Below are 14866 nucleotides of genomic sequence, written 5' to 3'. Positions count from 1 at the left end.
TGGAGAAGGGAGATACGTCTCTCCACTATGTGAGAAAAAAGTGCTGGTGTGCTGCATCAGACCAGAAGGGCAGCTGGTCTGGTGTTTTTTCTTAAAAAAAGCCATAGTAAGTACATAAGAAAGAGTCAAGCCAGTATACTTTCACAGCCTACAACTACTTCCAATGCAAAGACTAAACTGGACATTATTCCTACGCATTTAGTAAACATCAGTGAATTTCCCTTCCCTGTGTTTTTCTGATCTTCCTTTAAATACATTTATTTACTGCATCATGCAATAGGAATTGTCACAGATTTACTATCTGCTGCATGGTGTGCCATCACCTTTGTTTGATTTGTTCTTAGTACTCCTGCCTTTGTTAGAAAACCTGTAGTTTTTGACTGGAAGAGAAGGGAGAGGCAATCTTGCGCTGTATTTGCTATGCCGCTCAGAACGGAGCTGGATGCAAGACATACCTTCACCCCTGGATCCCTGCTGGTTCCGAAGTGAGCCACAATCAGGTCAACAGCAGTGTTGATAGCCTTCACCAGACCTAGAGGAAAATAAGAGGTCAAAGAGCTGCCTGAGGGGCTGCTGGGACAGACTCTAACAAAACACTCCTCGAAGTAATCAGCTAGGGGCACTGCAAGTCCATGTCTACATGCAAGCACTCTCTACCAAAAAACATGCAGAGACTCTCCTAAATCCTCACCAAAATTCTCCCTGCTGGTTCTAGCACTCACCTATCAGCCTGCCAGTACGACAACCTGTCAATATTCCCAAGGGACAGGGACCATCACTTCCACACCCCATGCCCTGAGGCAGGAGAGGTGGAATCTAAGGCAGTGTGCTGTTTGCTGCCTTGGTGCCACATGGTGGCAGGGCAGAAGCCTTGCATTTGGCAGGTTTTGTCATGACTTCCAGTAACAAGCCAGTGGTGTGTAATCTGTCATCTGCACGAGGATAATGTGAGAAGACAGAACTGAAACAGAAGGGAAAGCTGCTACCTGGTGTTCATGAACACAGCTGGTAAAGGCACGGGAACCTTTCTACACATCCCTTGCCTCTGAAATGATAACAAAACAGCTGTCAAATCCTGCCAACCCTGCCTCTAGCACAGCTCCTACCACAGCTGTATCTTGTCCTGCTCTGGAGTCCTTTCTCCCACCTTTTTATATAATTGATACAATTTTATATTACTTAAGTAGGACTGAGCAGACTTCTTACCTAAATTGCAAAATCTCAGGTTAGCACATTTGCAACGTCACAGAGATACACACAGGTCTACCTTTGTATGTGGAGCCTGTGGTGGCAGCATGCCCTTGCCTTAGGGTCACACTCCTGTGCCTGAATGCTCTCTCTGCCCATTCTTGTGCAGAGATCTAAGATCCTTTCTGATCATACTTCCTGGGACAAGCAACTCAAGTACACTCTGTGGCACATTGCATGGTCCACGAGAGATGCATGGACTCACTCTTTTTCTGCAGCAAGTCGATGGAGATGGACTCTGTGTTGCCATCTGGGGAGAGGCAGAACTCAGCAGGGGGTTTCTCCGCTAGGGAGAAGTAGTCAGGGAAGAAGTCATTGTAGGTAAACTGGAGTTGCCTCACAGACTGTCCTGCAGGGACAAGACAGCAGGAACAAAGATCAGCCCCAATCCTGCGCACCAAAGCCTCTTCCATGTTGTCTGCTTTTCCCAGAAGGAACCCGCACCAGCAGCAGTCTTCATGACAGCCTGTCCTCTGCTGAGACAGCAAAGCTACAGGCTTGCTGCTACCCCAGCAGTGGTTTGCAATGTGTGCCTGGCACAACTGGTCCCCATGGCCTACCCAATATCCACCTCCAGCTTGACTCCCATGGGTTCTGGAAGATGCTGTGGGAGGGTCACTCTCATGGGCTGGGGCTAAGGGAAACCTTGCTGCACCAGACTCCCCATGCTGCTGCAAGCAGGGTCAAAAGTCAGCACGGAGAAATTCATTACTTGTCACACACTGGCAACCACAGAAAACAAACTGCATGTTTGCTGCCTGTTCTTTGGGATGGCCTCTGGTTCCAAGGGGTGACATCCATAGGAGCTCTCCCATGTATGACTCTCCCATGGTGCTTGGCTTCAATCTGTTTGATTCTGTGCTGTGCATTTTCCCTTGAAGAATGACAGAGAAATTGCTTGGGTTGGCAGAGTGAGCTATAAGGCTTTGAGGAATTTCCTCCATGGCTTGACACTAGCCTGTAGAACGCTCTTCCTCCCACAGACAGACCATACTGCTCTCCCAACAGGAGTCTTGGAGGTACAGTCAAACGCAGCCTGCCACTGTCAGCCCTTCCTGCATAGGTTTTGGAGGACAGAGAAGACCTTAAGGGCAAAGCCTGGAGAAGATAGAGTGCTGTGAAGATCTTTAGTGTTGTAAGCTGCCTCATGAAATCTACAGCTCAGCACTCAGCACACTGTTTGGGCTGGGGCAGATGGTCAGGCACCACAGGGCACAGACCTGTGATCTCCAAGGGCCCAAACTCCTGCGTGAGACAAACTACAAGCTAACCACAGTCCAGAAGCACTTACTGAGGTCTAAGCAAGGTCTTGGAATATTCACTTTGCCTTTTAATCCAGCTCACAGCTGGACCTGACTGCTCTCAACTCATGGAGAAGGAAGGCTCCACAAAGATTTGAACTAGTGAAGCAATTTTCACCTTCCTCTTGAACCCTCCAGCCCACTCTGAACAGATGCATCATCTGTCCTGCTCTGAGCAGGCAGAGCAGTGATGAATCCAAACTTAACCTGAGCCTCAAGGAAACGGAGGCTGAGTCCCAAGGCCACCTCCCAAGACTCCCCAGCAGAGAGGTGGTGCGCACCGTTCAGCTTGCAGTGGAAATGGCTGGTGCTGAGAGCGCCAGGGAGCTCAAAGATGGGGTTGCCCCGGTTCAGCCGAGGCTCTTGCTGTCTCCTGTCCAGGCTGCCCGCTAAGCTGGGCAGCCCTGAAACACGGTCCAGACCCAGGGGGTTCCTCCGCCTGTACTCTCGCCACTTCAGCGCTTGGGGGGAGAGGTGGTTCGCTGGGATGCCGTGGGCAGTGAGCACCAAACAGGATGACGAGAGCACAAGGGAGGATGCGGAAGGCAAATGGGAAGGGAGAGGAAGAGAAAAATGGAGGACAGAGAAAGAGAGACAGCACATTACTCAAGAGGTCCAGCAGCATTTCAGGACATTAGCACATGCACATGGAGACAGTGGAGGCCACTGCCTGACAAAGCAGGGCAGGAATTTGGGTGCCCTTGTGGCTGCAGTCACAGAGGCAGCCGGTTTGGGGTGCAACACCTGGCATAGGGTGCTGTAAGAGGGTTACACACACTTCCCTCTCTGGAGACACAGCGTAGGAGCTAGGACTGGAGGGACATGTTCTTAGTGTAGGTCTTCCTGCAGCATACAAATGCAATTTTATCCTGGACTGTGGCTATAGGACATGGGGGTACTATAGGGAGCAGCCACAGCTACAGGGAGCTGTAGATACTCCAGACTAGCAAGTCCTGGAGGATGGGTACCTACCATTGACAGGCCGTATTCCCATGCTGCTCAGGGGACCAGAACTGCTGGTCTCACTGCCACTTCTCCAGTGTGAATCTGCATGGCCTCCTACTCTGCTCATGGACATGCCACCCACTGAGAGGGGCGGGAGGGACCCACTGTGGAGTCGGTATTCAGAGAGTGGTGGGCTTGGCTCTAGGGGGGCCTCCTTCTTGAGAATCAGCTTGGGGTTCTCCTTTTGCCTCAGGGTGTCAGCTTTGGTGGCTTTTGAGGGCTGCATGGCACTGACAGCAGGTGATGACCTTGTGGGAAGCAAGTTAGCAGAGATGGGGCAGGATCTGCTTCTGGGGGGCTGGCTGTCTTCAGCTCTCTCTGTGGTGGGCGAGGAAGAGGAGTCCACGCTTTGGAAGAAAGGCACGTTGCATCGCACGGGGGAGTAACTGCCCAGTGGGGATGGACGTGTTGTCTCAGGGCCAGGCTTCTTGATGCCTCCATCACAGCGCGAGGCAGCTCCGTCTGCTGAGCGCTGGGTCACAAGCGTGGCATGGGCCTGGCTCCCTGCCACTGCCGCCTGCTCTGTTGAGGTGGCCCAGGTTGAGGACTGGGAGCTGGAGATCTGCTGGCTGGCAGGCCGGCTGCTGGACAAACTGTAGAGCTGGGAAAGGCTGGAGGCAAAATGGCTGTGCAGGGCACGTGCCTTGGGTGGCTTGCTGAAATGGTGCTGAAAAACAAAGGGCTGGATGGGCAGCGTCGTGGGACGCTGGTCCTTGCTGTAGCGTACCACAGGCTTGCTGTCTGTGCCACCACCTTCAGGGAGAGAGGGGAAGAAAGTGTGAGGATGGGCAGAGCAACAATCATCCTCAGATAAGCAGAATACAGGCAAAAGGGAATGTGCTCTCTGCTGCAGGAGGAAGAGGATGAGCTAGAGGCCAGTTACAGAGCAGCTCAAGTCTGAACTGGTTGCACACATCAAGAGCTGGCAAGATAGAAGATATGTGGTCCCCAAGTGCAGAGTTTCCAGCTGTCTGCAAGAGCAGAGCACTGCACCAGGACCTTGTCTGTCGTGTAGGGTCATCAGCTTCACATCCTTTCCCAATCTCTTGCCCTCTGGACAGCACAAAGCCATGGGGTCAAGTGCCTGTCCTTGAGCTGCCTCTGCCCAAGCAGTACCACAAAGTCAAGGCCCCACACTCTGTGATACAATCAGATTTCTCATCCCAAAGGACCGTCCTCTCCCACAAGCACTGTGGACTCGCACAGCCCAGCACAAGCATTACATGCAATAGCACTGCAGCTCTGCATCCCACATCACAACATATTGGTGCTGTTGCAAAGACTGCCTGCTTCCCTTTCTCCCTCTTCTTTTCCCTGTAACTGTCCCTGCTTTGGAACAGAGCTTCCATCATCCCCCTGTCTCTACCAAACCTAAACAGGACATTCCCAACATCCTGTCTCCAGCCCTGGAAAGTGCCAGTCAGCTCCAGCAAATTATGTCCCAGGACGTCCTGAGGGAGTGTGGTGGGCTGATGGACATGTGTAGATGCCTCCAGCTCCTGATGGGGCCACAAATATCCTGAGGGACACATCTGAAGTGTGACACACTGTGCATTCAGTGCAAAACACACACCGCACTGGGTGCACATGTGGGGCTGACTGAGGTCCCTGATGAGCCCTTGTGATACCTGCTGCCTGTTGGGTGTTCCAGACCTTTCTCCCTGTAGCCAGCTTTTAGCAGGGCTTGCTTTCCCTCCAGCCTCTCTCAGAGCCTCTAGGCTTGCATGCTGCGCTGGGCTGGAGCAAGGCAGATATGCCTCCACCTCCAGGTGCAGGCAGAAGCTTCCTGCACACCCCTGATGCCTGCCTTGCTGTCACAGTGCATAAGGAGGGACCCCACAGTGTGATGGGCAGCAACTGCTGGGATATATTATCATGAAAGCTCCTGTCTGCCCCCTCCTCCCTGAGCAGGGCCTGCTCCTTCCAAGCCCTCCCTCTGAAGCTAAGAGGGCTGCTGACATGCTGCCCTCTCCCAGCAGAGACCTGCTTCCACTGCCATCCAACATCAAGCACACATTCAAGGCTCAATAAACAAACAGGACAATAACTAAAACACTTTTGCTCCAAAGGCTAAAATCTCTCCCACCCCTGCCATGGCAATAAACCACAAGTTCTAACCTCCTGCCAGATATTTTCAGAACATTAGGTGGAGGCAGTCTTAAGGCATTATAATCTTTTGACATAGTAGGGGCTATTTATTGCAGTGGTCTGGTTAGAGGCATTTTAGAAGCAGGTAAAATACCTGCCTAAGGCAGAGACAGAAGTTTCCCACAATGATGGAGAAATGGCCATGATGCTTTAAGTTTCAGCTTTCATGTTTTTCAGATTCTGTGCTGCCTAGGTGTATAGTTCTGAGCCTCATTTAAGTGTTAATAAGCTCTCTTCACAGAGTAGGTAGACAAAACGATCTCTTTTCAGCTTGAGACCAAGGAAACCCAAAGTTCCAGGCCCAAAAGCACAAACATGCCAGGGACTGGCAGACCAGGAACCAAACTGCCTTGGCACTGGCCTCTTATCACCATGCAGGTTTTTTTGCTGCTCCCCTCATATCCCAGGAAGCTGCCTTCCTTTTTACTTCACCCTTCTGACTAGTTTGGCTCCTTACCGTCTGCTTGGGCTCTAACATCTTTTTGTCCGTGGCCACTAGCAGAGCCACCTGAGAAGCTGGCATCTGCCTCCTTCAGCAGGGAGAGAGAGGCTTGCTCACCTGCCCCATGCCCACTGGGGACCTTCTCACTGGAGACCGAGTCTTTGGTGGAACACAAAGCCTGGCTGTCCCCAAAAGCATGATTCAAACAGAAGCCCTCGCAGCTCCGGTTCAGGCCATGAATGAAGGGCATGGGTGGAAGACTCTGACTGCGCCGAGCTCTTTCTTCAAGGAAGGCTGGGCAATCCCGCTGAGTCTCAGGAATAGGAGAGAACTCCAGGGAAGAATCACCACTAGAGCGGAGTGGTGGGGAGGTGCCGTTCTTTTTCCGCCCTTTAGCCAGCTCAGCGAACGATGTCACCCTCTTGGGGGGAGAGCTCTGAATGGGTATTGCTGGACTTTCACTTAGCTTGACTGGACAGCTCACCATGCGCTCCAAGGAGCCCAGCCTGCTGCCAGGACTCCTGTCCAGGTTCTGATCATAGCTCCTGGAGCGCTGCCGGCTTGTGTTGAGGTTCGGTGGTGACACATTGACATAGACCTGACCCTCAATCATGTTCTGGCTGGATTCTCCCTTTGGCTCCTCTTCACTGCACTCTACATTGCTTTCTTCTTGTCTCAGGTCGGGCCTTCTGAACAGATAGTATTCTGTGGGCTGTGCTGGGCTACCCTTGGTCTGGTCTTCTGAGCAGCTAGTTATGGAAGATCCCGCAGGGCTGGGGGATGACTGGGAAGACAAGTCACATGTGACTAACTTATAGTAATTCTGAGTAGCCACAACAAGCCGTGCTTGGCTCTGGAAGCAGGCAGTGAGGTCTGAGCTCTCTGATGTGCAAGGCTCACAGTGGAGGTGGTAGGAGTTGCAGTTAGCATCAAGGACAGGTGAGGCGGAGTGTTGACACCCACACACCTTCCCTGAACTTTCTGGGTTGTGCGACTCGCAAGACATCTTGGATTCAGTGGGTGATGAATGTAAATCCAGGTAAAAAGCTCCTGTGTCTGAGTGGCTGCAGAAGGAAGAGTCACAGGACAGGTTAGCTGAATTCAGGTTGGTTTGAGACTGACCGTTCATTTTGTTGTAGAGAGCACTGAAGTTCACCAGGACCCCATCAGAACTGTTGCAAGAAGAGTCACTGATGTAGCCCATCTGTTGGTCAATCACTTCAGACTGACTTGACGAACTGTAGCAGCGACAGTGCTGGATCTCTGAGCTGGAACAACTGCAAGTCCTGTGCAGGGCATCCTGATTTCTCAGCAGCTCACCTGTGTTCTGGTTCCACTCCTGGTCACCACTGTCGAAGGAGAAGTTGGAAGAGCTGCCACGATGGCAGCTGCATTCATCCAGCTCCATGCATTCCATGGCCTGACGGCACCTGTTTGCATTGTTCCTCTTCTGGATGTTGTCACTGCTGAGTTTGTCCTCTTGCCCGTCCACCACACCAGACCGGCTGGCCATGTTCCAGGATTTCACAATGTGGCTGGAGTCATGGAGGTGGAAAGGGGGCAAGGCCAGATCTTGCAGATTGAAGGGAGGTTTGCCATCGACGAGTGAGTTGTGAAGGTGGAAAGATTTTTGACCCAAGTCATCCCCAAAAATACTGAGGTCTTCACCCTCATTCAGCAGGAAAGGGTTGTGTCGCTTACTGACACTAGGGACAATCAGATCCCTTGCTTTTCTTTCTTTGTTGTCTGAGGCCTCTGCTGAGTTTTCAGAGGTCTGGAGAAAGCTGCTATACACCAAGGAGTCAGTCTGTGAGAGGTCTCTGTCTGGAAGGACAGAGGTCCGTGTAGTGCTGAGCTCTGGCTGGCAGAAGGGGTTGGTCCTTTTGCTCATGGAGCAGCACTGTCTATCGGGGACCTGGCAATGCACCAGGGGAATGTGATGGACAATCAGCGTCTCACCAGTCAGTTTGGGTGGACTATCCATGGTGAGGAATACTCTTCAGGGCATTAGTGAAGCTGGTACCACCCATAAACAGGGAGGGCTGCACATAAGAGGCAGGGAGGACACTTCTCATGAGGGAATTCAGATACCTACAGAGAGACAAAATCACAAAGGAGGTCACCTCTCGGGAAAGGCAGTGACTATTTAAAGCATCCTTTGGTTTGACTGAAGATTTCATGTGTTGACAAGGATCAAACTGACTGGTTCCTTGTCAGCACAAGTACCTGAGCACAAGGTCCCTCTTCTGGGAAACAAACCATCACAATGTAAAACAAACATGGCACCCTCCAAGCAGGCTCCTGGGACAACACTTGTGATTCCACCTGACCCCTCTCAAAGTTATCTGAAGAAAGTAACTCATTTCAGTCAAGTGGCCAAAGAGCTGTACAGGATTTGGGCCAAAGACCTCACTGCAGATGGCACTGTGTGCTCACAGGAAAATAGCACAGGGTCTGAAGTGAAGCACTGCACTCTGGTGAGAGCAGTCTGTCTTCTCACACTGGATTAAACATCTTTGCTTCCTTTTAGATACACTGAACTTCTCTTCAAGAACAAAACACGGCAAGGTTTGCAATAGACACACACACACACACACGTCCAGGAAGAGACTGGAAAGCAAGAGCAGACTAGAACAGAAAAACAGCAACACTCATTCCTCCCCAAATCCAGGAGACCCTATGAAGTCTTGAGCCCTTTTAATGGTGCCAAGGTATGCAACTACTTATGTACACAAGGGTCTCTCCAGTGAAAAGGAGTGAAAGACTTCAGTGGGGCCATGGGGAGCCACTGGCATTGATCAAATAGGTCCCATACAGCACACTGACTTTTGTTCATGGTGAAACCTCAGCTCAAACTGGTCTCTACTGTCATCTAGGAGATCATATCTCTCTGCCACATTATCTGTGGAATTTACCTGCTTATCACCTGCTGCACTTCACAGCGGTGTGACTACCACAGTCCCAGAAGCCATACAGGCAGGGCACTGCACAGGCAGCACACTAAGAGTCCCATTCTACCTGTTCTCAGTCAATAGCAGGTTCTTAAGAGAGCCAGGGGAATAACAAAATGATTTGGGCTGAAGAAACCTTAGAGAACATCTTGTTCCAACCCTTCTGCCACAGGCAGGGATACCTTCCCTAGGACCAGGTTGCTCAAAGCCCCATCTGACCTGGCACTGAGCACTCACAGGGATGGGGCATCAACAATTTCTCTGAGTAATCCATTCCAGTGTCTCTCCACCCTCACAGTAAAGAATTTCTTCCTAATATCTAATCTAAACATGCCATCTTTCAGTTTAAAGCTTTCCCCCCTTGTCCCATCACTCTCTGCTTGTGTCAGAAGTCTCTCTTCATCTTTCTTGTAGATATTCACCAGTGTTTGACATGGGAGAGCAAAGGACAAATCCATTTCTCCCTCATCACCCAACCCAGAGGTGCAGCCTACAAGTAGCTCCAACGTAAGTCTGAAGGGGGTTTTCCTCTTGCCTTCCCTTCTACAGATCAGTTAATCCAACACAGACAAGTGCACAGGCAGGCAGCTAAGGCAACAAGGAGAGGGAGAAACCACAAGAGACAGCAGTGATCCAGGATGAGTCTGAGAGATTAAAAAATTACCTAATTCTCTCACAGATTACCACTTGTTTTGAAAACCTTGGCCCAAGCATCCTTGGTCAGCACTACTGACCCATAACGCCGCCAGGCATCCTCATCCTCAGTGATCACTGCAGCCTGAAAATTGCATCCTGGGATCCTGCTCTGGACTCCATGGCTCCCACCACTGATCTTCAGACTTCAGAAAGTGGCATTCACAGTGGCTTTTGCCTGCCTTACCCCAGCATTTGTGACGGTGGGGTGATAACAAATTTGGAGCAGACCTACAAAGGCACATGGGGGCACAGAAGGGAAAGTGAGAAATGTGGGTTAAATGAAGTTAGAACAAGAGCATGAACAATGAGACAGCTACACAGAAACATCAGGAACTTCACTTCTTTCAGCCTCAAGGTGTAAGAATAGCAATTAGAGGATGATAAAAATGATCAAAAGAAGTACTTTCCTCCCACGCACAGCAGTGCTTCTCACAGGATGATGCTGGCAGGAAATAAAAATACAAAGGTGGAAACAGAGCTATTGTTTGCAGTAAACATCTAATAATGCAAAAGTTAATGCTGGAAACAGAGCTATTGTTTGCAGTAAACACCTAATAATGCAAAAGTTAATGCTAACACCAGTGTCAGAGAACAGACCTTCTGGTAGATGCTACCAGAGACTTACATGGCTCACCTACATGTCTCCTTCTTCTGGGATGTTTCATCCAGGTTTAGGCTCTGAAGAAGAGAGATCACGTGGACCACTTAGATCAGGTGGTGGACATCCAACTGGACTACTAATTGTGCAACCCATAAACTCTCCCTCATCTGTAGTCTCCCTAAAACCTCTATCAGCCTTTACACCCCTTTCAGTGACTTCTCTGTCTTACAAGCCTTTGGCTCCTTTCCCATGGCTGCTGCCAGAGATGCTGATCTCTACTCAGCCTATATCCTGTGGGGCAGATTTTCTTCATCAAGGATTCCTAAGATCCCATTGCTCAAGAGCCACCGTGGATAACAGCAGCTCCGGACCCTGAGCCCAGAGCACGCGCACACACACACACACAAACACACACACACACACACACACTCTCTCTCACTTGCTGTAGTGGTGTTCATGCCCCAATTTGGACCTTGTGCACCACTGATGGCATGGCAGAAACTCTGAGTTTATCTGAATTTATTTCTGTTGAACTCAGCAGACGTTTATCCTTCTTCCTGCCCCTACTGCACAAGCATTTGGGGTAAAAAGCTGGTCCCACAGTGCCCATCTACTCATGTAACCCATCCTGCCTTTGTTACTGCTCTTGTATCTGACTGTAGTGCTCAGATCACACTTCTCCACCAGGCTTTACTGTAATTCAAGTGCTGCCACAATGCAACCACCTGAAAAGCATCATTTTGAGGATACAGACAACGATGGCAGCACATTTGACTGCTGAAGCACCAGGTCTCTGCTGCCTCTGGGAGTGGCTGCTTGGAGCAGGCTCCCAGCATCAGCACCCATCTGCTGACAAGCCCTGCTGAGCAGCACACAATTCACGTCAGCACAGAAGCTGCCGCGGGAGGACAACGCTTGCACAGACACACTTTGACATTTGACTGTAAAATGTCAGAGCTGACATGCAGCCATTTCCCATCTGTCTCTCCGGTGCTCAGGCTGCAGGACGCAGCTCTGCCCAGCTCTCTGACTCCAGCAGCAGCACGGGCTCCCTGGGTGGGCTGGGATTCACTGGCCACCAGAGATGCTGCAGCCGACGGATGCCCATCCTGCTGGCACCCATGACCTGCTCCCAGCACCAGGCTCTGAGATCCAGGATCACAGGTAACATGCAGACAGCTCCTGCTGGGAGACATTCTGATGGCTTCTCTAGGGATAGGCATGACATTTTGTGCCGTAGCTGCCCCTTTTCTCTCCCTTGCAACCTCTCCTGGCTTCCCTTGGACCTGGAGGTGCAGGGAGCTAGGCAATGACACTGCCAGCACAAGGATTACTCAGTTTCCAACACCAGAGCATCCTCCTTGGCCACACCATTAGCTGACTCTTCCGTATTCTGGAAGACTGTAGAAGCATCCTTCATCTTCCTACTTGGGGTCTGCTATGCTGGGATTGACAATGGGGAATAAAATGCAGCAAGCAGACCAGTTTCAGATTTTATTGGTTTTGATCAGCTCTTCATAAAGCACTCACATCCCTTTTGCAAAAGGAAATTTACAGATGTGGATAGGCAGTTCATACCTGAACATTTTTTACTAATCAGTTCATTCTTATCATTTTGCTGAATCCTGCTCAATACTACACACACAAGAGTAAACACAGCATCCAGCACCAATTCCTACCTAAAACAGCATGTAATGGCAGCACAAAGCAGGGAGACATGCAAGGAGCACCACAACTCTAGACACGTCTGCACATCAGCCATTTTATTTTCAAACGTCAGAATTCTTGCCTTCTCCATACTGACACCATCTGCTGCAACATGGCAGATATGGATTGTTTATTCAGGGAGCTCTTCCTTGAGGTGCTAAGGGTTACCCAGACAAGGTGAGGGCGACACTGTGGATGCTTCATTCCAAACAGGAAAATACAGAGCAGGAAGAATGGCTTTTTGTGAGACGCCCACATTTGGTACGGAATTGCTCATGAATGATTGTATGGCCATGGAAATAAATATACACAATAAAAACTCCTTAGCTGTAGCAAAGCTCTAGGTAAAAAGCAGGTTGAGTGCTGACCAACAAAGGATGGTTCAGCACTGATCTGAGAGTCACCTATCAGATCATGTCTGAGCTTTAGAGAGGAGGCAGCACGACACAGGTAACAGGACCATGCAGAATACTTTGGGCTCTGCACTCTGTGCCTTTTAAGTCCTTGCTGACCACTACACAGAGACCCTCAAATCCCTCTCCTGTCATACCCCTAAGACTGAGGACACTGTGCCAATTCAAAGGTGGTCGGTGCAGCCTCATGGCTCCTTGACCTCGGGTACCAACTCCTGCCTCTGCAACACTGCTGAGAAGATGCAGAAGCAACCAGACCTGGCTGCAATTGCCTCCAAGGGCTAACGAGTTATGTGTGGTGGCTGCACACCTCCAGGCATACTCTGGTATTTGCTATGGCTCCAACCACTTTGGAGTTCTAGTGCTGAACCCTTAATACTCTGCTCTGCTCAGCGCTGTCCCCTGCACACACAAAGGGTGACAGCATTCAGCTCACAGTAACACAGGCTTCCCTATAAAATATAATGCACTGGAGAAGGCATGCAGAGATATGAGAGATAAGTGTGATTTTAATGTAAAAAGACTGCATATAGAGCACAGAGGATGACAAAGCAGGCGCAACTTCATCAGAACCATCAGCTGGAGGCAATGCTGGCTTTCTGGAGGATGGCTTTTCTGAACAAATTATTGTTTCCACAAACCTCAGTCACTTCATCCATGAAATTGAGTGTCCAAAGGAAACCTTTAACTGTGAGCGTTATTGCTGACTCCTTCTGTATGGCTGTAGTTTCACTGCCATCATCACCTTCCCCAGAGAGACCATAATTCATCATGTCATTCAAGGGTGAAATATGCAAAAATAGGGTTAAAAGTTAGGCATTCAGTTTCATAGAAGAAACAGAAAAAAATCTTTTGTATTAGAGCTGCTTGTTCTTCGAAGGTTGTTCCACGTGAACCCCTGACTCCTACAGTGCATTTACATTAACATGCCTGAAGAAACCACACAGCTCTACAAAACAAACACCAGCAGAAATGCTGCAAAAAGCAACTGTTTGTGTGTTCTTGCAGACAAAGGCACAATAAAGACATCTCCTCTTTGCTCCACGGGGAGAGATATTTTCAGTTTACTCCCTGTATGTCTATCTACAGGCAAAAGGTCTGGGAGATTAATCCAAACTGAAAGCCACCCTTCAGACAGCACGGGGGATCTAAGGTCTCACTGTATACAGCATCAATACTGCAGTTCATCCCTGCCCCAGCTCTGCCACCCCAAAAGCTGCCAGAAAGCACTGGATGGTTTTAAACAAAAATTTATTAGGAAAATTCCAGAAAACTGGAGGGCATTCAGGGAGCAGCATTAGAGAAGAGGATGAGTGGTTCAGCATGAGTGGCCTGGGGATGGGTCTGAACCACGGGAATGTGTAAGCAGAGGGTGGAGGTGAGGAAGCCTGTAAGTTGTTGCAGGATGAGTCTAGTTAGTGGTATTTGTTTGGACACCTATTTCTTTCTTGCCAGCTAATACATCTCTGTCAAATTCACACCTTCATTAAATGCTTTATTAAATCATCCAGCGTGTTTAATGAGAAAAAAGGTGTATAAGGAAATGCTAATTGTTTGACTCATCCTAAATCTCCAGCTCTCCTTCCCCGCTTCAGGGGACAGAGAACATAGTCAGGGTGGTCTGCATGCTCCCAGGGTTAATATTCCAGCATTTTACGTACAAAGGGAGCTGCAGAAAAATAGAAAGACTAAATACTTCCTGAACTTCTGCCTCTGCTCAGGCTGATTCCTCTTGTGCTGCTGTGCAGTGATTCCTGAAAAGACCACTTCCCTTTTCTTTCCACAAAGCCCTGCCTTGGCCAGGGCTTTTTCCAGTGGTTTTCAGGACAGCCTGACTAAGCCCATGATTAATGTATCATTACATCCCAGAACTATATAGGATTATGATGTGTTCCAAATGGAAACCACAGCACGTGACGGTCAGTCACAGCCCTTGTGCTGCTGGAAGAAAGGAGTTGCATGGGCCAGGGGTTACCAGCACACACAAAACTAAGCAATGGGTGTAGTGTGTGTATTCCTGATGATGACATAAGCAGTGTGAGGCAGGTACTGCCTCCCAGTCAGAGGACAAGAAGCCCCAGCTGCTCTGTGCATTTAGAGTTACACAAGACATCAGAAATAGCTCAAGCAGCAGATCTACACCAGCTAGCACAGGAGCCAGGATAGTGACCGAACCAGTTTCTCCCATTTCTGTGCTCCCTTGCTCTGTGACTCATCATCTGGCATGTGGCACTCGGCAAGAGCCATTTACAGACCATGACTCAAGAGCATTCACTGAGGTGCTCTGGGATGGAACCTGCTCCTCCTCCTCCTCCTCCTCCTCCCTGCCCCAGCCCCCAGCACATATGCTCCTA

General features: G+C 49.8%; 1 protein-coding gene across 6 annotated transcripts in view; it reads right to left on the bottom strand.

Moving 5' to 3' along the window:
- RUSC2 (RUN and SH3 domain containing 2) overlaps positions 1-14866 on the bottom strand; it is a 58553-nt gene that overhangs the window by 8528 nt on the left and 35159 nt on the right. For 4 of the 6 annotated variants that reach the window (XM_066180973.1, XM_066180971.1, XM_066180972.1 and 1 more), the window contains 5 exons: positions 6160-8235; positions 3522-4307; positions 2831-3031; positions 1454-1597; positions 456-532 (listed from right to left, as the gene is read on the bottom strand). In XM_066180973.1, the coding sequence (XP_066037070.1) occupies positions 456-532; positions 1454-1597; positions 2831-3031; positions 3522-4307; positions 6160-8128 (3177 nt within the window). In that variant the 5' untranslated portion in view covers positions 8129-8235. The remainder of the gene's footprint in view (positions 1-455; positions 533-1453; positions 1598-2830; positions 3032-3521; positions 4308-6159; positions 8236-14866) is intronic. The other 2 variants (XM_066180975.1, XM_066180976.1) reach the window with 2 other exon arrangements.

This window comes from Chamaea fasciata, unplaced genomic scaffold, assembly GCF_029207755.1.
Source record: "Chamaea fasciata isolate MVZ Bird 193981 ecotype frontalis unplaced genomic scaffold, bChaFas1.0.hap1 SCAF_4, whole genome shotgun sequence".
NCBI lineage: Eukaryota > Metazoa > Chordata > Aves > Passeriformes > Sylviidae > Chamaea > Chamaea fasciata.
The sequence above is the reverse complement of the archived record's forward strand: the minus strand, read 5'-3'. Positions and strand labels throughout refer to the sequence as shown.